The sequence below is a fragment of the Vombatus ursinus genome, unplaced genomic scaffold, assembly GCF_900497805.2.
Source record: "Vombatus ursinus unplaced genomic scaffold, bare-nosed wombat genome assembly UNPS02014830.1, whole genome shotgun sequence".
In the NCBI taxonomy this organism is placed as follows: Eukaryota; Metazoa; Chordata; class Mammalia; order Diprotodontia; family Vombatidae; genus Vombatus; species Vombatus ursinus.
In genome coordinates, this window is record NW_020954608.1 from 52,358,589 (window position 1) to 52,386,336 (window position 27,748).

The 27,748-nt window shown below is 39.3% G+C and overlaps 1 protein-coding gene across 1 annotated transcript in view; it reads right to left on the reverse strand.

The window, feature by feature from the left end:
- ANO2 (anoctamin 2) overlaps positions 1–27,748 on the reverse strand; it is a 491,778-nt gene that overhangs the window by 25,535 nt on the left and 438,495 nt on the right. The window contains exons 20-22 of the mRNA XM_027838585.1: positions 10,766–10,918; positions 9,257–9,309; positions 6,650–6,831 (exon numbers count right to left, since the gene is read on the reverse strand). Of these exons, the coding sequence (XP_027694386.1) occupies positions 6,650–6,831; positions 9,257–9,309; positions 10,766–10,918 (388 nt within the window). The remainder of the gene's footprint in view (positions 1–6,649; positions 6,832–9,256; positions 9,310–10,765; positions 10,919–27,748) is intronic.

Here is a 27,748-nt window from a genome sequence, read left to right on the forward strand (position 1 = left end):
TGGGGCACCTAGGTGGTGTGGTGGATAGAGTGCTGGCCCTGGAGTCAGGAAGATTCATCTTCTTGAGTTCAAGTCCAGCCTCAGAGTGAGTCTAGGCAAGTCACTTAACCCTGTCTGCCTCAGTTCTTCATCCGTAAAATGAACTAGAGAAGGAAATGGCAAACCACTCTAGTATCTTTGCCAAAAAACACAACTGATGGAGTCACGAAGAGTCAGACATGACTGAAATGACTGAACAAAAGCAGCAGTTACATATGACCACTGACACTAACTTTATGAGGACTCTGAGAAAAGAACATTGTACTGTGCCAGAGTTTTGAACTGCCTTGTTCATATGTTTTTCCTACACATGTGTCTCACTACTAGTATAGTTTGACTTTCTACTCACTCTTCCCCAAACTCTTTATATCTTTGTGAAGAGAATATATCCCAGGCTTTTGGGGGGGATGCTTTGTAACTATAATTCTTGCTATATATGAGTAAATACATTTTCTTAAGAGCTGAGTCTACTAATTGGTTGTTAATAAGAAGTACACTGATGGGGGTTCATGAGTTATACTGTTAGGAATAGTCACCCATAAATTTACCTAGAGAATATGAGTTTACAGTCACTCATACAGGTACCCAAACCTGCCCATATTAGTTCAAGTTAAGGGAGTGACTGAAGGATGCCACACATACATTATCTCATGGTATCATCAAAAAAAATTGTAAGGTTTGGGGCTCATAGAGATTAAGTGATTTGCCCATGATTACACAGCTAATAGGTGTTAGAAATAGTACACAAACACAGGTTTTACTGAATATAAGTCTAACATATTACCTTTCTCTATTTAAAGGTGAGGAGGTCAAGGTAAGAATTGGAAGGATCATACAACAATTTTAGATCTAGAATGGGACTTTTATATGATAAATCTCCCCCATCCCCCAAAACAATCCCACTAATCTTATGAACAAGGAAGGTGGAGGGAGATCTATGCCGTATGCAATCATTAAACATTATTTTTTAAATAACATTTCAACTAAACTGTGAGCCAATTTAGGGGGTCTGTCTGCCTCATATGCTAAAAGCATGCGGTAGCTTAAAATCATTTGAAGGGTCTCAGTGCTATGGGAATTAATGCCATATTAATGCTAAACAATGATTAATGCTAAATTATGGTTCTAAACTATAATTCTAAACTATGTGAGCTTCTTAAAAATTGCCTTCTGAAATTGATCTTTAACAAGAAAAAGACAGTATGGGCAATTAGAAATGAATGAGAACTATGTCGATCTGGTGGCCGATAAAGATCAGGAAAGAGAACACTAGGAAAAGCTAAATCTGTACATTACAACAGGGAGCAGATGATGGGCAGCTCCAGGCTCTAAAACAATATGGAAGTACTTAGAAAATGCAAATAAACAGCCACCACTCAATGTCTTCTTTCAGGATGGCGGAGCTCAGCTCACCACCTCCAAACAGATGGGTGACAGTGTCTCTGGGGCCCTGTCTGGCTCAGAAGCCAAGCTTATCCACTGGTGTAGGATAAAGGGGCCCAAATAAGGGACATGAAGCCCAATTCCCCAGGGGACAGTCCTCATCCAGCCACCCTGGCGACACTGAGGTCCTTCGGCCTCATCAGATGCTAATCACATCCTGTGGATTGACGTCACTGGACTGTTTATGGAGCATCTTTGCCAGAGCACTCTGACTGCCACAGAAAATGCTGTTCCAAATATGTTGGAATGCATCCTGCAGGATTAGTCAGAGAGTTTTCTATCTCACTGTGCTATTTTTAAGATACCTTTATACCTGATAAAGCTAGGTTAGAGCCCTGGAAGAACTTTTATTTCAACATGTTTATCTACCAAGGTCATCGAAAACTAATAATAAGAGTCAAAACATTGTCAACATTTTTTGCCAGGGGCAAACTTTGCATTTAGGTTGGATCATGTTGTTGTTGTTGTTGTTTGTCCTTCATTCTGGAAGAGGACCATGACGTCAGGGAGGTGACGTCATGACATGCAAGTAAGGGAGGGCTGTGCAAAGTCACTAGCCTCACTTTCTTCTCTGGAGGCATCTGGGTCCAGTGGTAAAATATAGATCAGGATGACTGAAGATGGCCACTGATGCAATAGGAGACCTTAGTCTTTTTAAGCTAAGGTCTTTCCCGGGTCTCAGTTTGACTGAGGCAATACCCATTCAGTAATTAAGGGTAGGTAGGAATAGAGACTTGAGGAAGGAGAGTCTATCTCCAAGCTATAGAAAGGTTTTCTCTTTCATTTTCCCATCATTTCTTCCTCTAGGACTATCCCAACAATATTTCAGGGAATTCACTTCTGTCTTAATTATGATCATTCTATCTAGTTGGTACGGTACCAGGGGTATGGAGTTGGTAGTTTTCTCCACCATTCTTAGAATATCCAATATTTGGATTAAGTGCTGAATTCCCAAATCACAGACTCATGTAAACATATAACACTGGAATAGGAGGGGACTTTTCAAGTCACCTAGTCTAGTACTTTCATTTTATAGATAAGAAAACTGAAGCACAGGAAGGGGAGATGATTTGTCCAAGATCACACAGAAGTAAAAAAATACTATCTCATTTGATCCTCCCAATAACCCTCTGCTGAATTCTACTACCTTTACTTTTTAGCACTCTCTCCACTGTAGCAGAACTACAATTCAGGTGAGGCAGATCAACCAAATAGAGTTTTGTCCTAGGTGGCCAAATCTAGAGAGGCCATTTCCTCTCCCACCTGTAGGTCCCAAGTGATTTAGTTCATGGTAGCAGAAGTGAAAACAGACCACTGTGGTCTTTCTGTTTCTTAAACCATTTGTCTAATATTGATATAACTTCCACTTACTTGTCTGAGCCTCATGTCTATTCTGAATACTCATAAAACTCTTCACTCTTTTATGGTACCATATTTTAAAAAAAATATTTTTTAATTTAACAAAAGTACACGAAAATCTTGCAGAAAAGATTTTTGAAACCAAAGGCTCAGCAAATAGTTACATCTCTATTGCTAGCAACTTCCCTAAAATTCAGCTAGCTCTAAAGTAACTGCTTCATTCATTTTATCAGGATTTTGCAAGCGAACAGAAGAGTGGAGAGGCAGTACCAAGGTGTAGAAATCACTATTATTATGGCATGACATTACTTCCGGTAAAGTCAAACATTATAGCTAAACTTAGCTTCCCTAAGAAACTCCCTAGCAAAGTTTTAAAATGGTGCTAGATGAAGCAGTGGTCAATAAATTGAAAGCAAAATACAAGTAAGTTTCTTCATACAGCCCAGAACTATGCAAGAACATGGCTAGAAGCCCATGGTCTCTCTGGTCAGGGACATGCCATGGGGACCTGAAGCGAGAGAAGCCTCCAATACATATGGTGAGAAACCACTGGAACTTAGCCCTGTATTATTGGAACCATCATAGAGGACAAAGGTAGGTCAGTGAACAAGGAAATAGAGGCAGCTCTGTCCATGCTCAGTGCAAGACTTTGGGATCCTAAAAGTCAGTTCAATCACTGATAGTCAGAACTGCATCAGAATACAAAGCCAGCTCATGGTAGGTCACAGTCAGTCAATAAACATTTATTAAACATCTACCATGGGCCAGACACTGCTGAACACTGGGGATAAGGAAAGAAGAAAAAAACAGACCCTGCCCCCAATGAGTTCACAATCTAATGGGGGAGACAACAAGAAAACAAATATGTATGAACATGCTACATACAGGATAAATGGGAAAAATTAGAAGAGGGAAGACTCTAGAATTATAAGTGATTGGGAAAGGCTTCCTGTGGAAGATATGATTTTAGTTGGAACTTGAAGGAAGGTACAGATGAGGAAGGAGAGCATGGGACCATGGAGAACAGTTAGATAAAATTCCTAGACCTGAGAGATGAGTGTTTTGTTCTAGGAGCAACAAGGAAACCAGTGTCACTGGATAGAAGTGTGTGTAACAGAGGACAAAGTAGAAGACTAGAAAGGGGTGGAGTGTAGGTTATGAAGGGCTTTGGATAAGAAACAGATTTTGTATTTGATCCTGAAGGCAATGGAAAACCCTTGGAGTTTTTTGAGTAGAGACTGGGTAGGGGGAGGTGGAGAAGGTGTGAGATGGCTTGATCTCTGCTTTTGGCAAATCACTTTGGTGGTTCAATGAAAGTTGGATTAGAGTGGGGACAGACTTGAGACAGACAGGTTCAATAGCAGACTATTGCATTCATTCAAACATAAGTTGATGAAGACTTGCATCAAAGATGGTGTAAGTATCAGAGGAGAGAAGGAGACATTAGAGATGTTGCAAAAGTAAAACAGGCCTTGAAAACAGATTGGATATGGGTGTGAGAGAAAGAGTGAGGAGTCGAGAACGATGCCTAGGTTGTGAACCTGAGGTTCTAGAAGGACGGTGTTGCCTTCAACAACAATAAGGAAGTTATGTGAGAGTTGAGGGAGATTTTTGGGGAAAAATGATGAATTCTGTTTTGGACATTTGGGGTTTAAGATGTCTACTCAACATCCAGCTTGAGATGTCTGAAAAGCAGTTAGAGATGTGAGATTGGAGGTCAGTGGAGAGGTTAGGTCAGGATAGGTAGATCTGAGAATCATCAGCAAAAATCCATGGGAACTAATCAGATTACTAAATGTAGAGAAAGAAGATAAGAGGTCCCAGGACAGAACCCTGTAAGACACCTATGTAACCATAAGAGGGTATGACCTAGATGAGAACCTAGCAAAGGAGACTGAGAAGAAGCAAATAGGTAGAGGAGAACCACCAGAGAATGATGTTCTGAAACCTAGAGAGAAGAGAGTCTCAAGGAGAAGTGGTTAATCAAAAGTGTCAAATGCTGCAGAGAAGTCAAGAAGAATGAGGATTGAAAAAAACATTGAATTTGGCAACTAAGAGTTCACTGGCAACTTTGGAGAGAGCACTTTTGGTGGAACAATGGAAGAAACTGTATTATAAGGGATTAAATAGTGAGTGAGAGAAGAGAATGTGGAAATGCTTAGTATAGATGACCTTTTCAAGGAGCTTGGCCACTGTGCAAGGAGATAGAGAAAGGCAGGAAGCCCCATGCCTATATGGAGGCTTGATATTAATATTTGGTGGCCATATCAGGAGGTCAAGAATAAAGGATATGGAAAAAAGTCAGAGGCACCTGAGGCCATCCCCTCCAGGAGTCCTGAAACCAATGGACCTCCAAGATCCAATCAAGGGCTGGCTATATAGCAGAAGACAAAGTCTCCTGAATGATTGTGAATGAAGAGGAGACAAGAAATAGTGCTGAGGCCAATACCTGCACTGGACCAGCAAGAGAAAGAGGCAGAAGAAAGGGAGAAAAAAAGCATTATGGAAATGTTTGTTTTATTCTGTAAATTAAAAATAAAATAAATAAATGTGAAAAAAGGAAAAACCATTGGTTCTTCTTTCTCTCTAATGCTCTCAGTAATGTGACCCTTCATGAGGACCTTATTACCTCATATCTAGACTACAGTTTTCTAAATTTTCCTGCCTCTAGTCAATTTTACATACAAAAACCAGATTACTATTTCTAAAATGTGATATATCATTAAAGTCTTCTGCTTAAAATATTCAATGGCTTCCTATTCCTGATCGTACCAAATCTTAATTCCTGTGCCTGGATTTCTAGGTCTCCATAATTTGGTGACAACTCACCTCTCCAGTTTTATCCCTCCCCCCTAAATAAAATTGCCATTTTCAAAAGTGAAAATATATAAATATATAGAGAAAAATATAAAATATATTTAGAAAATATATACAGAAAACATAAAAAATATAAAGAGAATATATATATGTTTGTGTGTATACATATGCACGTGTGTGAGTGTGTGTGTGTGTGTGTGTATGTGTGCATATGTGTGTGTATACATACATATACATAGGGAAGCTAGATGGCTCACTGGATAGAACATTGGTCCTAGAGTCAGGAAGATCTGAATTCAAATTTGGCCTCAAACACTTACTAGCTGTGTGATCCTGGGCAAGTCATTTAACCCTGTTTGCCTGAATTTCCTCATCTCTAAAATGAGCTAGAGAAGGAAATGACAAACCACTCCAGTTATCTTTGCCAAGAAAACCCCAAATGTGGTCACAAAGAGTTGAACACAACTGAAGTGACTGAACAATAACAACAACAACAAAATAGAGAAAATATGTATTTTCTCCCTATACCATTCCTCATCTACAAGATCTGGCTCAGGTCATCATGTCACTCTACCTTCTTGAAATGCCCTCCCTTCTTTGTGGGGATTGATCTTACAGCTTTGGGTTCCTTGAAATGCTGAGGACAGCTGTGGTCTCACTCAACTGATAGCTGTTGAACTGATTAAAATTGGGTTGTTTTAAGGAATGGCAGTGAGTATGGCTTTAAGCAAATCACTTTTTCTCTCTGAGCCTGTTTAATTATATGAAAAATGGGAGAATTTTATCAATGGTTTCTTTCATTTATAATAGTCTATAGTTTTGTAGTACTAAGACTTGGTCTGTGTCAGCAAGTGAATCAGTTGATGACAAATTTGGACTTAGAACCAAGATCTCTTTCCCAGATCACCAAGGTACTGAGGTCACCAGTCCTCAGAAATCTGCCCCCATCCCTTCTTCTCCCACCCTCTGCTTTAATCAAGAAGAATATTACCTGCAGAACAGAACTTCCTGGCCAAAGTGTGAGTTCTCTGGCTGTGTCCCTTCCTTCATCTGGCTGACATTGAAATAGGACAGAGTATGGTTGATGAAGCCATGAAGGGTCCCGTTATGACTATAGGAGTATTGGTACACAAGGCGGGGAATGAAGTCGGAGGTGACAGCAATGACAAAGGCCTAAGAGACAAAACCAATTTGCTGTTGAATGATGATCTGGAATGCAGACAGAGATATGTGATTCTGGGGTGACACCTGATTGCTTTGCTTCAGCAAACACCCATTTCTAGGAATTTCATCTTGGGATACTACTGTCTTTGATAAGGAAGAATCATAATGTGGCATGAATGATGGTAAGGCAATCCTTCATGCAATTCAGTAGGCCAATAACTCACTTATAGGTCTCTGAGGCTACATAACCAGTTCCACCATCAGACCCAACAAAGGGTACGGCAAATGTGAATCGAACCAACTTTGGAGAGCCAGTGTGGTTTGCTCTAAAGAACACTGAACTCTGGATCAAACACTACGGTTTCAAATTTCAGTTTTGCCCATCATTAATCACATGACTTTAAGCATGTCACTTAAACTCTCTAGATGAACCTCAATTTCCTCCTCTATAAAATGGAGAGAAACATAACTGTTCTGGCTGGGTCATAGGATTATTTTGACAATTAATGAGATAATTAATGGGGTAGTAATTTGTAAAATATAAAATGGAGAGCATTATTATTACAGTGTTAGAGCTGAATGATATCTTTGCACCAAATAATATTAAGTGATTTAGACTGGGGGTTGAGAAGTTAATACGCATTTAAGAAACTTGTCGTAGCATCTTTCTTATCTCCTCAGTACGCATTTCCTGCATATCTTTGAGAGGGAGCTCCGTGTACTGAAGTCAGGAAGCCCTGGATTCAGATCTTGTCTCTGATATGTGATCATGGTCACTCACTTCTCTAAACATCAGTTTCTTCATCTGTAAAATGAATGGGTTGGGCTTAAAATGGGCTTAAAAAGTCCCTTCCATTTCTAAAGCTTTGATCCAAAGGTCATGATTACATGAAATATGGGATTAGACCCAAGATAACATCTTGTGTGCAGTATTTATTACTCTATAGAAGTACAGTCAATATTAGAATCATCCTATAAGCCACAGCAGTTGGAATGCCTCTCAGTATAATATATAGTACATAGAAGTATTCATTTTTTATGACTACCTTGGGAGAGGTAAGACTACCAATGATACCATTCTTTAGTTTCTTTGAGGTATTCATTTCATCTTTATCTTCATTTCTTCATTATCTTCATTTCTTCTCAGAATAGTTACCTGCATTATCTCATGATAGATGTCATTCCTCTCAATTTATTGGGAAGAAAGCAAGGCAGAAAGAGGGTGGGGGTCGAGTACATACTAGACTTTGAAAACAGGGACTGCATCCTGCATCAGCATTTAGCACAGCATCTCAAATAAACACATGTTGAATGAATGAATGAATATGTATGAGAATATATATAACAATATCTGCTAGGGAGACAAGTAGTTTATTGCCCTCTTTCTTGCCAATGACAATGGAGTTTTTTGCTGAAAGAATTTAGAAGGCAGCTAGGTGGGGGCACATTAAGTAGAACATTGGATGTGAAGTCAGGAAGACTAGAGATCAAACCCAACCTCAAATACTTCCAATTTATGTGATCTTCAGCAAGTCACTTAATCTCTGATACCTCAGTTTCCTCATCTGTAAAATGGGGACAATAATAATGCTTACCTCCCAGGATCACTGTGAGGATCAAATGAGATACTTGTAATATACATTGCAAACCTTAAAGTGCTATATGTATAAATGCTAATAATAATAATAATTATTATAGCCTAGATATGTTCCCAAAGTAGATTTCAATTCATTTTCTGTTATTTTATTCCAGTGTACAAATGTAGATACTTCTTAAATTCAACCTATTAGCAGCAAAACTCAGAAAAGAACTGATTAATCTTCCATCTTCCCATCCATCAAGCCATTTTCTGCACTTCTAAGGACAAATAGAACCAGAAACCAAAAAATCGCTGCGGTTCAGAGGAAAAATGAGCAAAGATCTTCTAGTTTTGTTTCCTGAGCTAAGCTATCTCCCCATTAAACTAGATAAGCAGCTTATAGATGCCATAGTCAGAAAAGAAATTGAAAAGTAGGAAAAAGTTTTTCAATCATATAATAATGGCTGACATTGAGATGGTTCTTTCAGTTTTGCCAAGTACTTTTACATGTGTTGACTCACTTGATACACTCAATAGCTCCGTCGTGTAGGCACAACATGTATTATCCCTATTTCACACATGAAGAAACTTAGCCTTAGAAACATTGAGTGATGTCCATGTTGACGTCCATAGTCACACACCTAGTGCATGTTAGAGACCTGCCAAAATTCATTTAATGCACTTTTTGCAACCTCACGTCATCTCTCTTTACATCACTTATGATTCTAAATGGAGGCATATTTAGAATTAGATAGGAAGGAAACATTCATGGGTTATTCCTGCTGCTGGAGAGACCTGGACTCATCTGGAAGTACTCAAGGGGAGGTCAAAAGTATCATCCATTTATACACTTACATTGCTAATAACGGAGAACTTTCCAATCCCTGAAAGGATGTCAAACCAAATTCCTGCAAGAAAAAAAGGGCAGATGCCAAATCACTCTCATCACTGGGTTGCTTGATATAGTGGTAGTATAAAGCAATGGGAGTGAATATGGTGTTGTTCAAGATGATGATTTACAGATAATTCAACTAAAGTCAACAAACATTTATTGAATACCTACACTTTGTACAAGTCATTATACCAGGTGAAAAGGAGATACAAAGACAGATACAACCCTGACCCTACTTGTCAAGAAACTTATATTTTACTGGGGGCAGGGAGACGTTTGGAGAGGGGAGAAGAGGAAAGATAAATACACATATAACTATGGTACATGGGAGAGTGAGGTGCAAGGAATAGAACTAGGAAAAGTGCTTTGAGAAATTGGAAGGAGAGATCACCTTCATTTTGGGAGTGGGATGGCCAGAGAAGGTTTAATAGTTCAGAGGATCATGCATTTAGAGCAGGAAGGAAACTTATAAGTGCTTCTCAGTTCCCCAGGCAACTAAGATTATAAGTTGAACAGAAGGTGCCAACCTGCATTTTTAGTGGGTGTTTCCTCAACTGGGAATTCCATATGCCAATAAAATCACAGCTCCTGCCCCATCCCTATCCCAGTGTTATAAGGAGAAGTATAGATACTATCACGTTAGAAAATGTTTATACTGTAAAAGCTTAGCTTAGCCTGTTGAACACCGAGAGGAACTGGTCCTGCACAGTACTTAAATGATAATTCTCTTATCTGTAAGATGCAAAAGGTCATCTAGTCCAACCTCCTACTTTTAGACAGGAGGAACTAAGGCAAAGAGGTTAAGTGATTTGACTCATACAGTCAGTAAGCATCTTAGCTGTGATTTGAACCCAGGCCTTCCGTTTCTGATTTCCAGTTTTAACTCTCTACCTACTATACCACACTGCCTCTATGAAGGTGGTACATAAGCAAGGCTCTGAAGGAACTTCAACAGGCAGATCCCTTTTTTGGGGTAGTCCATTCTGGGGAGGGGATATGTCATAAAGAAAGCTACAGAGATGAGATCAGCATAAAAATAGGGATTGAGAATAGCCTGGCTTGACTGGATCACTGAATATATGATGGAAAGTAATGACAGATGAGGATCGACAGGTAGCTTTGAGCCAGAATATGCTCCAGGAATTTTTATTCTATCTTGTAAGAATTTGAGATACATTGACCTGTTGACAAAGAAGCAAGCTAAGAGTGTGGGGAGAATACTTAGAAATTCCTAAGAATGGGTGATATAGATGGTGGTCTAGGAGATCCTATGGCGGCTCCTACCTGAAAGTGAAGGGATGGAGAGAATAGCCTTTGGAAAGCTTTGCAAAACTTGACAATTCAAGGATTGAGTTTTAAAAGCAAGAATAGAGGTTGAGAGAAGAGGGCTTTGAACCACAGGTAGCAGGAACTGCAGTATGTCAGTGGTGGGGAAAAGGAAAGACATCATACCTCATAACTGGGTTACATACCTATATCTTTGGTTCTCACAGCATCAGGACGTCTCAACTCTGTAACAAACTTCTTTGCATCAAGCCTGACTTCAATAACATTATTGAGGAGGGCAAACAATGGAGCCAGAGGAAAGGAGGCCACAAACAGGCTGACAAATCCAAATTGGATAACTGGGAGAAAAAAAAAAACAGCATTACAGTTTTAAGCAGAAAAGAAGCAACAATAATAATTTTGCCCAAATATCATCTGGGTATACTATGCATCAAACCTATGGCTGTCCATCTATTCTTTCCTCTTTTAATAATAAAAAGAACAACTGACATGTGTATAGATAATTAGGTGACTCAGTGATAAAGTGCTGAACCTGAAGTTAGTAAGACCTGAGTTTCAATCCAGCCTCAGACACATACTAGTTGTGCCTTAAACCCAATTCACTCTGGATTTCATGGATTGGACAATAATAGGTCCCTGCCCAAGCATCACCTAATGGTTATTTTTGGGCCCTCCTGGCTCAGAGTGAATGCAAATAGTAACTGTTTCTCTTTTGGCCAGCAACCCAGAGGGTCTTCCCCTCCCAGTTTGATTTCATTTTTTTTTAATTAAAGGGGCCATCCCTTAACTCACTTCTTAAAGAGGCCTATTCACTGAATGGGCATTGCCTCACTCAAAGTGAGAACCTGAAAAGACGTTAGTTTAAAAGGGCCAGGGTCTCCCATTGCACCATGGGCAATCTCCAGTTATCCTGATGGCTATCTGGCCACTGGACCCAGATGGCTCTGGAGGAGAAAGTGAGACTGATAAATGTACACAACACTCCTTCACTCAAATCAAAGTCAATTACAAGTCATGTCATCATCTCCCTGATGTCATGGTCCTCTTTGAGAAGGAAGGACAAACCACAACCAGAACTAGCTGTGTGACCCTGGGTAAGTCACTTAACGGCTGTTTCCACATTTTTAAAATAGGGATGATAAGAGCACCTACCACCTAGGATTGTTGTGAGGATTAAATAAGGCAATATTTGTAAAGCATCTTGTAAACTTTAAAGCACTAATATAAATGCTAGCTACTATCATACAGCATTTTATGGCTACCATGGACTATATAACATTGTCTCATTTGATTCCTAGAATAATCTTACAAAGTAAAAAGTGCAAGTAGACTCTACCCAGCATTCTTCATATGAATAAACTAAGGCTCTGGAGGTTAAATGACTAGTCTAAGGTCACATGGAGAGCAGCTGGCAGCACCAGGTCTCAAATCCTTTTACTTTATTTCAATGTCTGTGCTCTTTCCACCACACACAGTAGGATTCTCTCTTTTCATGCTATGTTTCCTTCTTTACTAAAGAAGACGTAAAGCCAAGTAACTTAAGGTCAGTCAATAGCCCTTTCATTTGAATTCAATTCAACAAACATTTATTTTGCACTTACCTTGTGCAAAGGTCCAAATTAAACCATAGGAACACAAAGATAAATAGTGTCATAGTCCCTATCTTCAAGACAATTGCTACCTACTAAGTGAGATACAAGGGAAAGTGGAATCAGGGGAAATTTGAGATCCAGAGATAATGTCCTTAGAAAATCTGAGGGAATAGGGAATGCATTGTATGCAGAGCCTTATAATACATGATATGAGAAGATACATTCAAAGGAGCTTCCCCTAGAAAGTCTATGACCTAGTGGAGGATATAGGGTCCCTATCTGTCTTGCCAAACTAAGTACACTTACAAAACATTAGCTCAACATGAATATAGGACTATTGTGTGTACTGCATGCTGAAGGAACATTGAACAATGAAGAGCTTGGAGGTGGGTGTGATAATCAGAGAACGATTCCCAGAGATCTCCCTGAAACCCTCTTTCCTTTAGGACATTTCAGTATCCCTGATGTCATGGTCCTCTTTGAGAAGGAAGAACAAACCACAACCAGAACTAGCTGCGTGACCCTGGTTAAGTCACTTAACGTCTGTTTCCACATCTTTAAAATAGGGATGATAAGAGCACCTACCTCCTAGGATTGTTGTGAGGACCAAATAAGGCAATATTTGTAAAGCATCTTGTAAACTTGCCTAGGATGCTAGGTTTTATAACTACAAGGGACCTTAGAAACCAATCAACAAACATTTATTAGGAACCTATCACATGCCAGGTGCTGAGGTACAAAGACAAAAATAAAAAACAATCCGTGCCCACAAGGGGCTAACATTTGATGATGGAGGCATATGCACACATATAAAATACATCCTAGCTGAAATTCTCAATTTGCAGATGAGCAAATTGAGGCCTAAAAAAGTTAAGTGACTTATCTGAGGTCACATACATCATAGGTGGTAGAGCCAAGATTTGAATCTGACTCCTAAGCCTGTGGACAGCTAGCTGGTGCCAGGCCTGGAGTCAGGAGGACCTGAGTTCAGATCTAACCTCAGACAATTAGTAGCTATGTGACCCTGGGCAAGTCACTTAACCCTGTTATCCTCAGTTTCCTCATCTGTAAAATAAGCTGGAGAGGGAAATGGCAAACTATTCCAGTATCTTTGCCAAGAAAATTCCAAATGGGGTCACAGCGAGTCAGATATGACTCAGACAATTGAACAATAATCTAAGCCTGCCACTATACAATCCCAGCCTACAATCCCTCCTTGAGAGTTGTACCTCCCAGCAGAAATGAGAGTGACTCTGTCTCCCTGAGGCTGAAGAATGAATACAGACACACAGGCACACATGTACACAAACATTTCAAGTATTTCTGGAGCTCCTCACAAATACACCTGTGAATAGGCCAGTGGTGTCAAGGCACAGCAAGTAGAATGTGTTGAGACATGACAAAAATGATCTATAAATGGGGTGCTGGATATGAAGTGGGGGAAGAGAAGGCCAGTTTTTCTTGTTGACACAGACTTATAAAATCACACATGATACCATACAGAGTGGGGTCAAATAATAAACTAAATCCTTGCCCATAGGTCGTTTGGGGTGGTGGCATTGTTGCTGAGTCATTTCAGTCACATCATCATGAGCCCATTTTGGGGTTTTCTTAGCAAAGATACTAGAGTAGTTTGTTTTTTTTTCTCCAGTTCATTTTATAGATGAAAAAACTGAGGCAAACAGGGTGAAGTGACTTTCCCATGGCTAGTCTAAGGCTGGATATGAACTCATAAAGGTGAGTCTTCCTGATTCCAAGCCCAGTGCTCTAACCATTGTACCACCTAGCTGCCCCTTGTAGTCTGAAAGGAACAGAGAGGAATGATCTAGGGAAACTGACAATCGAGGAAAAAATTCTGATACTGCAGATGGTTATAGTGAAATAAGCAGGTAAGCAGGTAGAAGGCTGGAAAATGAGATGCAATGAGAAGAGGAACACCAGTCACACTGACATGGGGGTACTCTGCTTTTGGTAGCTTTTTAGTAGGCTTCTGACAAATGGGATTGCCAAACCAGAGTGACGTGGTGTACTAGAAAGAGTATTAGCCTCAGAATAAGGTGACGTGGATTTGAATCCTGGCTCTGCCATTTACCAGCTGCATGACTCTATAGATGAGTCATTTAATTTCTCCAAATCTGAGTTTCCTCATCTGCAATATATAAATAATAATACTTTTGCTATCTACCTTGTGCAAAAAACACCTTCTAAACCTTAAAGTGTTACATAGTTATTACTAATACCTATCTTTATACAACAAAGATATGGTTTTAAACGTCTCAGCAGAGTCCTAATGCTGTGGGGGAAAGGGTCCTCATTCATTTGCAACCCCTCTTAACAGAGCTGTATGCATCCTCAAGTCTCCTATATGGCAAGTGTTGGGCAAGGGGAACCCAAAGGACTGTGCATTTCTCTGATTCTGAAAATATATAATATCGACAACAACTTGCATAGAAAGGCATTGGGCAGGGAAAGGATGGCTAGACATTTCATAAAGAGATCTAGGTTTGAATCCCACCTCACTTATTAGTTGGGTGCTTACAGACTAGTCACTTAATCTCTCCAAGCCTCAACTTCCTTTTCTGAAAGATAGAGATGATAATACTACCTACTGTCATGGGATTATTGTGAGAAAAGTGCTTTGCAAATCTTAAAATGGCATATAATTTTTTTGAGCAGGTAGGAGACCCAGTGGAAGACTCTTGGTGAGGAAGTTCATCCTTCCAATGCAGATTAACCATTATTCCACAATTCAGAGTCTTAAAGAATTGTTTGGGGACATTGAGAGTTTAAGTGACTTGCGCAGGATTATATAGTCAGCCTGTGTCAGGATCCAGGCCTCTGTGACTTCCCAGGTCAGCTCTCAACTACTCCATCTGCCCCTCATATTATTATCATATAGGCTAACAAACAGATTCCAGTCTTTGTTTAAGTAAAAAAATAGAGATATACAGAATACATAGTCATTAATACTGTGCTGTGTTAAGAGGTGGTCTGGGCTTGGAATTCTGCCAGCGAGAGCCTCACCAGAGGAAATATAATTTGAAGAGGCCCTTGAAACCATGAGGTAAGTTCACCAACTTGACAAAGAAGGTCCATCTAGATTGTAGGGACTAGTATGGCTTCCAAAAGGGCAATATAGTCAAAGGAGGTAGACTAGACTTCTAAGGCCTCTTCTAGCACTAACATCAGGCAGCTAGGTGGTGCATAGGGCATGGAGTGAGGAAGACCTGAGCTCAGATTTAGCCTCAGATACTTGCTAGCTGAGTGATCCTGGGCAAGTCACTTAATCCTGTTTGCCTCAGTTGCCTCATCTGTAAAATGAGCTGGAGAAATAAATGGCAAACCATTCTAGGATCTTTGCCAAGAAAACTCCAAATGGGGTCATGAAGAGTCAGACATGACTGAAAAATGACTCAACAAATGGCTTCCAAAAGGGTCAGATTGTCAAAGGGCTAGATTGGGTGATTGCTAAGTACCCTTCTAGCACTAACACTCTGTGATTCCCAAGCTCCTTGGGGAGCCCCCATCAGGGCCTCTGAGAGTAATTAAAAGAACCTCAAATCCCTATTCCCTCCCTCTCTCTCCTGCCCCAGGATCCTCAAACTCCAAGGAAGAGGGAATATAGAGGGTGGGACAAAAGTCACTCTATAGCCACATATTTTATTCATACAAAGAAAATCGAAAGACAAAACCTAAAACAAACAATTCTTTTTAATTACAGACATGAACTGAACACATTTGTTATGGCATTCTTCAACCATTCAGTGACTTTTGTCTTCTGTGTCTGTAGAACATATGTTCCCCCAAATTTAATACTTCATCCCTAATGCTCTCATCAGTTGGGCAAAAGGGGCAGGTCCTTAGGTTCTCTTGCTATGCAAGGGGCCCCCTGGCCTGGATCTATAAGGACACAGTGCAATGCAGCAGTCAAATTCCCCTTTATTTCATCATTCCATCTTATAAAACTGTGCCTACATACCCAGTACCTCACTACTCCCAAAGAGCTGCAATTTTGTTAGTGTGAATTAATTGTCTATGTCTTAATAGACAGTTCATAGGGAGACAGCATTGTGTTATAGATGAAACATCATACTTAAGGTCAGAAAGACCTAGATTCAAAGTTAGCTAGTTGTGCAACCCTGGGCAAATCCAGCCTCACAGTCTCTCAGCCTTAGTTTCTTTACCTGCAAGATGGAGATAATAACAGTACCTACTTCTCAGGGTTGTTTTGAGGATCAGGTCTCTGTGAAATACTTTGGAAACCTTTAAGTACTATGTAAATGCTAACTATTATTATTATTAATTGCTATGGCTGAAAAATTCACCACCACCCTGAAGCCAATCTGTTGATGAGTCTTTCCAGACTTAGCCAGGCTGATCTTCAGATGACAGACATACAGTATTTTCACCAGCTGTACTTTTCTTCTTGATAGAACCTATCAGAGCTCATTCTCCACTGGCATAATTTTTGAGAATTCAGGGTGATTTACACCCCATTATGATCCACCAGAGTTAAGACTTCACTGAAAGATATACACACTGACAAAAATTACTATGTTGCCTTTCACAGCTAGTACTCAACAAACTTCATCTTGGTGGGCAAGTTATGTTGGGTCTTGAGGGCTATTGCATTGCAAAGAATGCAGTTCTGGAGGGCCACCTACTAAAGCAGAAAAAATTTTGAGTATGTGTATAGGTTTGATGTGAGGACCATATGTGTTCTAACTGAAGGATGGGCCTGGCTAACTTCAGAGAGACTCATCAGAAGGTCAGTTACTATGTCTGAACTTAGTTTAGCCACTGAAACTCATAAAAATGGTGTATAAAGGTGTGGAAAGGTTGTGATCTTTTTGATGGAAGGAGCATTTACAGTAATGAAATGAACAGCTCCTCAAAGTATTGAAGTCCTTCAGATATGCTTCAGACACTACTCCTGAGGCACATGATCTCAGCTGCTCTTACTAGCTCTTGGGATGAACTTGTTCTGAGACTGTCCTTCTTTCCTGGGGCAATTTTGTAATCAATGGCACACCATTGACGAGGTGCCTGGTACAAGTAGGAATGCAATTATTCTTTGTCTAAACTGAACCAGCTCTTAGACTGTTCAAAACTTGGCCTGCTCTGTACTGTGCCTCTCATGATTCTTTAACGGACAGAGGACTTTGATGACATAAAAGATATTGACAACCACAATTCTAGCCACCCTTGCCATCCATTAACCAACAAGAATTTATTAATGCCCATTATACCTATTATATTCCAGGCCTAAAATGAAACAGTCTTCACCCTCAGGGATTTTGCTTTATTGGGGGAGACAAAATATACAGAATACATACAAAATAAATACAGGGTAATTTGGAGGCTGGAGAGAAAGGAATAATGGTGCCACCTCTGATGAACTACTGGTAAATAAACTATTAATAATAAAAATAGAAGGGCAGATAGGTGGTGCAGTGGATAGAGCTCTTGCCTTGGAGTCAGGAGGACCCGAGTTCAAATCTGATTTCAGACATTTGACACTTACTAGCTGTGTGACCCTAGGCAAGTCACTTAACCCCAATTGCCTCACCAAAAAGAAAAAAAATAATAATAATGACAATTCATACTAACCTATATGGATATTTATACTGTAATACTACAAAGAAACAGCTTTGAAAGTTTTAAGAGCTCTGATCATTAATTGCAATGACCAACCACAATTCCAGAGAATCAATAATGAAGCTTCTACCCGACAGAGGGGTGACAGACTGTGGGAGCAGAATGAGGCATACATTTTTGGACATGGCCGATCAGGGGGTATTTTTTGCTTGACAATGAATATTTGTTACAAGCGTTCTGTTTTTCTTTTTTTTTTTTTCCAGGGTGGGGAGAAAAGATAGAAGGGAAAGAAAATAAATGTACATTAATTGAAAAAATAAAGGAATCTGTGAAGAGGTATGTGCTATCATGATGTAACCCGTCTTTTTCTTTGTGATTACACACCTTCATCTTGAGTTACATTTGCCAATTTATTAAGTACCTATTATGCACCAAGCACAAAGTCAAAATGAAACAACCTGTCCTCTAGGATCTTATATTGTATCGGAAGGAAACAACATGAATGCAGATAAGGAAATAATATATCTATAATAAATACAAAGTAATTTCCAGGGACAGCATAGGGAGGGCACTCATAGCTGACAGGCTCAGAAGAGATCTTGTGCAGGAGGTAGCATTTGAACCGAGCCTTGAAGGAATACAGAGATTCTACAAGACAAAAGTGAAGAAAGCTTGCATCTAGGCACAGAGCTGAGCTCATACAAAGATATGGAAATGGGAAATTCAGTGTCATATACAGGGAATTACAAGGTCAGTTGGACTAGAATTGAGGATGCATAAAAAAGAATGTGTGACCAGTCTGGAAATATGGTGTGAAGTGTTTTAAATGCCAAAATGAAGGAGTTTATATTCTATCCTAGTTGGGGGTCCTCTAGAGCTTCTTCAGCAAGGGAGCAACATGTGTTTTAGGAATAATATCAATTTGGCAATGATGTGGGAGATAGGCTGGAGGGGGGAAATACTAGGAAAAGGGAAAGCAAATAGGAGGCTACTGTCCAGATGAGACATAATGATGGTCAGAACTATGTTGATGACTGTGTGGATAGAAAGAAGGGCTTGAATATAAGCTACATGGAAGTAGAATCATTAATACTGGCCAAGTAATTAGATATTTAGGGGCAGCTCAGTGGTGCAGTGGGCAGAGTACTGGAGCTGGAGTCAGAAGACTCATCTTTCTGAGTTCAAATCTGGCCTCAGATACTTACTAGCTGTGTGACCCTGGTCAAGTCACTTAAACCTGTTTGGCCTCAGTTTCCTCATCTGTAAAATGAGCTACAGAAGTAAAGGGCAAACCACTCCAGTATCTCTGCCAAGAAAACCCCAAATGGGTTTGTGGAGAGTCCTACATGACTGAAAATGATTGAACAACAACCACGAATTAGGGGCCTTTCCTAGTCTCCTTAGTCTTAGTGCCTTCTCTCTGAGATTATTTACATATTCACAAATTGTCACTCCCATTAGAATGTGGGCTCTAGAAGGATATTTGTATTGGTAGAGTTTCCTTTGCTGCTCCTCACCAAACAAAGAAACATAAAAAGCCAAACAAATAAAAGTGGGGAGAATCATAATAATGGTCAAAATAAGAGAAAAGACAAAATAATATAACTCAATGATGTAACATTTCTCCATAAACTTCCAAAAAAGCCCAAGTCAAAGCAGTTAACCTTCTGAAGAAGATTATGGATTTTGTTTTTGTTTTCTTTTACCTGCTGTGACTCAGTAAGGGTAACAAACTCTGCTGGAATGGATTAGAAACTGGAGATAGTGAATTCTCCATCTTGAGCTACCAGCAGTGTAAAGGAATAAATGAAACTGATAAGCTCCTCAAGATGAACTTTTAATTTCTTTCATTTGGGGCTAAGTTGCTGAAAGGAGACTGCTATAAACAGCCCATTAATAAAAATACAAGTGAAAACCCAGTAAGGGAGGGTAAGCTGAGTTTATTTCATCAGCCAGCCTGGGCTGAAGTGCTTCACTTCGTAATTACAGGCAAGAAAAACCAAATGTGCTCAGCAGTTACAGGACTGCATGAAGGCCTGACGTGGAAAATGTTCTTAACTGCTAACTGACCCCATAAATAGGGAGCAGACAAGGCTTTGACAAGATCCTCAGCAGGGGCTCAGCAGCTTCAGAAAACTAGAGAGGACTTTGCAAGGGTCTGGAGAAAAGTTCATTAGCAAGCCAGAGAACAATCTGGGAAATGATCCCCAAGCCAAAGAACAAGGATTCTTTAACTTTGGAGAAGAGAAGGCTGAGAGGGAATGGAAGGGCTCTGAGATACTATCAAGTATATGAAAGCTTATTAAAATAACATCTAAGCTGGAAGAAACTTCAGAAGTTTTTGAGTCCAATACTTGATTTTCTTGATGAGAAATATAAGCCCTAGATGTTGTCAATCAATAAACATTTATTAAGCACTCACTATGTGCCAGGCATTGGGCAAAGTACTAGAGCTACCTGAGGTAGTAATGGCAAAGGAGAAATTCAAACTCAGGTTCTGTGACTTCAAATTCTAGGCTCTTTCCTCTGCACCTGACTGCCTTCTACATATGGACACAGGGATAGAACGGGAAGGGATCAACTAATCCACCCCCTCTTCTTAAGGATAAGAAAAATTGAGGCACAGAAAGATGAGCAACTATTCTATAGTCACACTGGGATCAAGGAGCAGAGCCAAAATTCAAACACTCCATTTCTCCTTTTTTTTTAAACTATCTGTTCTCCAAATGCACTGAAATCAGAGCCAGAGGAGGCAAGCTGAAATCATAATAATTTACTGAATTTAAAGTGGAAAGGTCCTGGAAGAGTCACTTAAAAAGACTGGAATTTTCTTCCTCAAAGCTCTTTAAGAATAAGGAGTTTCTCCATCAATCCTCTAAATTCCCCTACAAACACACACACACACACACACACACACACACACACACCCTTCCAACAACGGTATACATATATACACACAAACATGTTTACTTATGTATATGTATGTGTATGTATAATCTCAGCTACAGTTATGAAAGTGAACTTTTTGCTAGGCCAGAAATTCAATGCTTTTCATCATAACATGATGTAATAATACTACACAATTTTATCTATTTTGCCTGATTCTTTACTCACTTAGTGGGGTAGAACTGCATTGAGAAACCCTGCCAATTTTGACACAGAGTAGGGGAATTCAGTGTTCAGTCTATTTTGGTTTTCTTTTCCCAGAGCTCGCAGGCACAAGTAATAGGTTTTCCCTTTTGGAGTTATTGCTGTAAGATATTCTGGTAGGGGTATTATTCACCAAATTAATCAAATGTTAGAGAAGGGTAGGACTGGGAGATCTCTTCACTCTTACCACTCCAACAAGTTCCTTCTTCTGTGCTCATAAAGGTAATACAATAAAGTTCACAACTTTGTTGTTGTTGTTTAGTTGATTCAGCCATGTCAAACTCTTCATGTCCCCATTTGAGGTTTTCTTGGCAAAGATACTAGAGGGATTTGCCATTTCCTTCTTCAGCTCATTTTACAGATGAGGCAACTGAGGCAAACAGGGTTAAGTGACTTGCCTAGCATCATACAGCTAGTAAGTATCTGAGATTGGATTTGAACTTAGGTCTTCCTGACTGCAAACCTGGTATTCTATCAACTGCATCCTATAAGCTAGCTAACTAGCTACCCTATTCTATATTTTACCACTTAAGTAAAAAAAAAATCACTCAAGATGATATATAGGAAAAACAAAAACAAATCACTGGACTGGGAGTCACAAGGCCTGGATTTTAATTGTACCTCTCCTGCTACCTGAGTTACCTTGGGCGGGTCATTTTAAGCTCTGAGGTCTCAGTTTCCTCTTTTTTCAAATGAAGTCTTCAGACTAGATTTAGACTAGCTTTAAATCTTTATGCTTCTCTGACTAGATGACCTCTTCTAACTACAAAATCTGATTCCTATACACCTAAACTTTCTGAAAATCTTCCCTCCTTAACTTGATCCCACTGTAACCTCATCTTCATGCCTGGGAATTTTGTCTCAGTTAGCATCTTTGCTGATTTCCTAAGATTTTCTAAGTAAATCATTATATCATCAGCAAATAGGAATTGTTTTATCTCCTCTTTGTGATCTTTATGCATGTAATTTCTTTTTTTTGTCTTATTGCTATTGCTAACATCTCCAGAACCATAGAAAATAACAGTGCAGAGAGTACACATCCTAGTTTTACTCCTATATTTATTGGGAAAGCTATGGGGCTAATATAGTCACATTACATGTGCTTTTTCTGGTTTTAGATAAATTTTATCATATTAAAAAAATCCCTCTATGCCTACCCTTTGTGGGGATTTTAGCAAAAATGAGTTTGATACTTTCTCAAAGACTTTTTCTGTAAGTATTGAAATTATAATGTATTTTTAGATGTTTTTATATCTAATATGATTATATTGACTTTTCTTCTTAATGTTGAACTATCTTTGCATCCCTGGTATAAATCCAACTTGATCATAATAAATGATTTATTAGATCAATCTTTATAGTCAGTTCTACAGGATTTTATTTTTAAAAATTTGAATAGGTATTCATTAATGATATTGGCCTATAGTTGTCCTATCCTTTTATCCTTCCCTAGTATAGTATTGGGATTATATCTGAAACCCAAGCTAATAATGTCCATGAAAAAAGGCTACAAACTAATGATATTAGAAAACATAAATTAAAATAACTTTGAGGTTCTACCTGACTAAAAAAAAAAAAGGAAATGACATACCATAGGGAGTGTAAGAAAATAGGAATATGAATGCACAATTGGTAGAGCTATGCATTGGTTTAGCAATTCTGGAAAGCAATTTGGAACTGTGAAGTGAGCAGAACCAGTAGAACAATTTATACAGTAACAGTAGTATCATGAGGAAAACATTTAAAAGATTTAAGAATTCTTAGTGTAATTACTAGCAATGATTTCATAAGATTGATGATGAAGAATGCTACTAATGTCCTAGCAGAGAGGTGATGAAATCAGGATGCAGAATGAAACACATATTTACACGGCCAATGTGGGGATTTATTTTGCTTGATGACAAATATTGCTTACAAAGATTTTGTTTTCATTTTGTTTTCTTTTTTTCCCCAGGGATAGGAAGGTAAGAAGAGAAAATAAACGCTTAATTGAAAAAAAAAAGTAAATAAAAATCTAAAAGTTAGAGTAGAGACTGTAAGTTCACTATGAGTGACCAATATAGCTTGGCAAACAAATGGCCCACATGATCTTAGGCTTCTTTGAAAGAATACCACTGTCCCACACAGGATTTGAATTGTGCTCTTGTCAGACCTCATCTGGAATGTTAAGTTTCGTTCTGGATACCACATTTCAAGAAGGGCACTGATGATCTAGAAAATGTTGAAAGGAAATGATCAAGTGTTGATCATTTGAAATCATACCATAGGAAGACTGGTAGAAAGAACTAGGACTCTTCAGCTTTGAGAAGAGAAGATTTAGTGAGGATGTATGTCTTCAAGTATTTGAAGGGCCATCATGGGGAAAAGGGATTAGACCTATTCTCCTTGACATCAAAGGCAGAACTAGGAATAATAGGTACAAGTTCAAAGCAGAACAGTTAGGTTTGATTTTAGGAGGGGAGAAAAACACAAACAAACTTTGTAACCATTAGAACTGTCCCCAAATCAAATATACTGGAAAAGGTAGTGATTTCTTCCTCAATGAAGGTCTTAAAGCGAAGGAGTGATGGCCACTTGCAGGCCTTGAACAAGGAAGCTCAAAGGGATTTGCTACTAATTGGGCCCAGACATTGTGAACAAGACCAGGAGACATGATGGAATAGCAGGTTGTAAAACACATATTTGTAGTTCATATTATTGCATGTCCATCCCTCAAAGGAGATTTTATGCCTGTGTGTATACACACATATACATATATGCGTATATATGCAAATAGATATACATGTATGATTTTAATAATATAATGCCTATACACACATATTCAAACCATAAAACATTATTAAAAATTTAGTTATTATGATGATGACGTTGTTGTTGTTGTTTCAGAGACTGATCTTGAAGGAAACAGAGCCATATCTGTCCAGACATATTGGTGCATATGGCCATTGTACATTGACTCTACCCTAAGAATACTTTGGCATCTATAGCACCTAAATGGACTACCCCTGCTTGTATGGATCTGCAAATTGGATCCCTCAGGACAGAGTTATCAAATATCCTACCTGGAGTATCTGGAATCAGATTAAAATGTAATTGGGAAATATTTACAAAATATATAAAAATGTAATAGAACATATGTAGTTAATACGTAGTTTTCTAAGTCTTTATGCAGCAGCAGGGATCCTTATTTATGATCTAGTGGCCCTGTTTCTATATGAGTTTGCCACTACTGCCTCAGGGGATGACTGCTCCAGGTTCAAGGTGCTCACCATTCTAAAATTACAGCTCGTGAGTTTTCATGCTGAGAAGATCTTACCTGTAGTTAGCAGGAGGACACAATTAGCTCAAAGCAAAGGCATATTAGCAACATTAGCCACAAAACATGTCCCCCATAAACCTGGGGCTCATTTTCGAATAAATGCACACAGTGCGGTCAGTCGGAAGAATAGACACACAAAGAGAGAACAAGGACACCCCAAGGCATGTGTGAGAAGGGACAATTTACACCTCCCATACTACAGGGATGCAGGGTCCCTGAAGTCCTCACACTGTTTCTGTTGACCTTCATCTCACAGTTTCCATAGCACTGGATTCAGCTCTGAGCTCTACTCAGAGCTCTGGTTGACACTTCTCTACTTGGTTATAATCATCACCACTTCCAGCTTCTGTTTTGACTACATTATGGCCTAGGGTACTGTTATGTACTTGTGGATTTATGAATCCACAAGTACTTGTGGATATTATGAATGACTCTTTAATTTATAGAATCATTTGAGTTTTTAGGAGTGTCCAACTCTCCATGACCCTATTTGGGGTTTTCTTGGCAAAGGTACTAGACTGGTTTTCCATCTCCTTCTCTAGCTCATTTGTTTATTTATTTTACAGATGAGGAACTGAGGCAAACAGGACTAAGTGACTTGCCCAGGGTCACACAGCCAGCAAGGGTCTCAGGCCAAATTTGAATTCAGGAAGATGAGTCTTGTCTTCTTGAATTCAGGCCTGGCACTCTATCTACTGTACCACCTACTCTAGAATCATAGAATAATAGAAATCATACAAGACTTAAAGTGATGATGATAATGACAATGGGATGAATAACAATTGTTCATTTATATAAGCCTTTATCATATACAAAGTGCTTTCCTTTTAATAACCTTGTGAAGTAGGTACTGAAAATAATATTATCCCCTTTTCACAGATGAAGAAACTGAGACTTTGAGAAGTCCATATTTGTCCACAATCATGTAGCTAGTGAGTTCATAGAAATCTGGTTTCAAGTCCTGTTTCTTCATATTTATTAGCTATTCAAATCTGTACAAATCATTTCTCACCTTTCCAAGTTTTAGTGTTAAAAATAACAACAAATATTATCAAACCAATAATCAACTATTATTTATTAAATACTTGTTATGTGTCAAGCACTGTGAAAACACTGGGGATTCAAAGACAAATGTGAAACAGTCCTTGCCCTCATGGAGCTTATATTCAAACAGGGAGAAATAACATACATACATATATGTCTATATACATGTATGTATGTACATGTTTGTACACATACACACAAATATACATATACATACAGGCATTTGTGTGTATATATGTATATATACATATATGTATATATACATATATATGTATAGTTTTAAATACAGTTATATTCAAAACAGACGCAAAGTAATCTTGGAGGGGGGAGGCAATGGAAAAGGGGAGATGTTGCCAGGAAACACCTCTCGCAGAAGGTAGTTCTTGAATTGACTTGGAGAAAATCAAGTATTCCAAGATGTGGAGGTGGGGAGGAAGTGCTTATGCAAAGGCCCAGAGATGGGAGATATAGCATCACATAGGAAGAAGACCAAGAAGGACAAATTGGCTAGACCACAGAGTGTATGGAAGCTGAATAGTGTGTAAGAAAGCTCGGAAGATAGAGCCAAGTTGTTAAAAGCTTTAAACGTCAAAAAGAAGAGTTTCGTTTGTAGTTGATACAAGAGGTAAAGGGAACAACTAGAGTTGATGTAGTAGGGGATGGCATGGTTGGACCACCTTGGCAGGCATGTGAAAGATGGATTGCAATGGGATGGATCTGAAGCAGGGAGAGCAAATTGTACCTGTGAGAGGGGAAGAAGGTCTGAACAAAGATGGCGGCCGTGTGAACATAGAAAGTGGGAAAAAATGTCTAAATTTGTTATCTCTACACACTTTCACTAAAAGGAAATCTTGAAATGTCAGGGGGATAGCGGCTGCCCTAGCTAAAGCAGAATTTAAGTAGGCTTGTAAAATGCATAGTGAGATCCTACCCCAGAATCATGCGACCTTGTTGCATTGTACTCTGGCTATTCACTGGACAGGGCAACCAAGACTTATCAACAACAACAACAAAAAATCAGACACATACCCTGACAATTCCTTTTGCAAAAGACTCAGGGAAAATGAGCTTTGTTAACCTGTAATCTGTGATAAATCACTGTAGGACTTCCTTATAAATAAGCCCACTTACAGTGTGCTTTTTGGTACCACTGTCACTAAAGCCACTTGGATGAGGTCCAAGAAAAGTCCACTTTGAATTACTTCTAATTCTTCCCTTTAACAAACAATTTATCGTACAGAGTTTCAGACTTTGTGACAACATAGTAGGAGAATTTCCTTTTTCAGCAGGCCTGCAGGAAGACATCGTACTCTAGTAGTAAATAGGATGCTGTAACAGTCCCATCTCTGCCCCCAATTTCTCATATGATCTGGTGCAAGATACTTCTTTTCTCTTGGCCTTCATCAATAAAATGGTAGCGGATTGAATTAGATCAACTCTAACATTCTTTCTCCCATTCTAACATTCAAAGAAAGTGCTGTGAAAGCCAAAATAGTCTTATCAATGCTAAGGACTACAATGCTTAGTATTTAAGTACGTCCAGGGGTCCTGGATCTCTATGCCTCAGTCAAAGAGAATAAGTGACCTTGCTTATTTCTTAATAAGTTCTTTGGGAAAGAGGACTAATATTGGAGATTCCCTTGTGCCTTCCCCCTCTACGTCTCCCAGACTAATTCCTTCCTTTAATATCTCCTTCTGGCTGGTGACCCCAGTTCCCCATCCCACTGCAAATGTCCCTTGCATGATTCACTGAAACCTTAGTTCTCCCTAATCTTCCCTTTGGTCCTACCTTAGGATTATAACCTGCCCTTTTCTCCTCTCCTTTCCAGTCAGGACCTCCCCCATTCCCTGCCCCCAGTACTTGTGTTCCAGCTCAATTTAGGAAAAAAAATGTAAATATAATACTCCTCTCCTTGCCTAGCCTCATGCCTTGTGGGGCCATTTAGGCTGACAGGTTCAGAGCTGAGCTGCTCAGCATGCTTCCTGTCCACATGGGTGGTCTGGATTGCTCAGCAAGGAAGCTGACAGCTGAGAGGGGAACACTGTAGGATCACCATATCAGGCACAGCAGAGGGAACAGACAGCTTCAGTTTCACTGGACTTGCCATTGTTTAGCTTAGGCTAGAGGTTGGGAGATCTGCCCTGATCAGAAGGAGAGAGGACCAACATTGTCCCCCATTCTCCCTGCTCCATGTTGTTCCTGTGGGCATCTTCACCGTGGAGACCCGAGTTCTTATCTCAGCTCTATCTGTGGCTTCCTGGGTGACTTCAGGGAAGTGACTTTACCTCTCTGGCTTCTGATCATCCATCAGTTGACTTCAATAACATAGAGATCTTTGATTCCTACCTCCTTCATTTTACCAATGAGACAATGGAGGTTCAGAGAAGGAATTTTCCTAAAGTCACATAGCAATTTAATGGCAGATCTTGGACTAGCCCCAAAGCCCCCTGACTCCTTCTCCAGT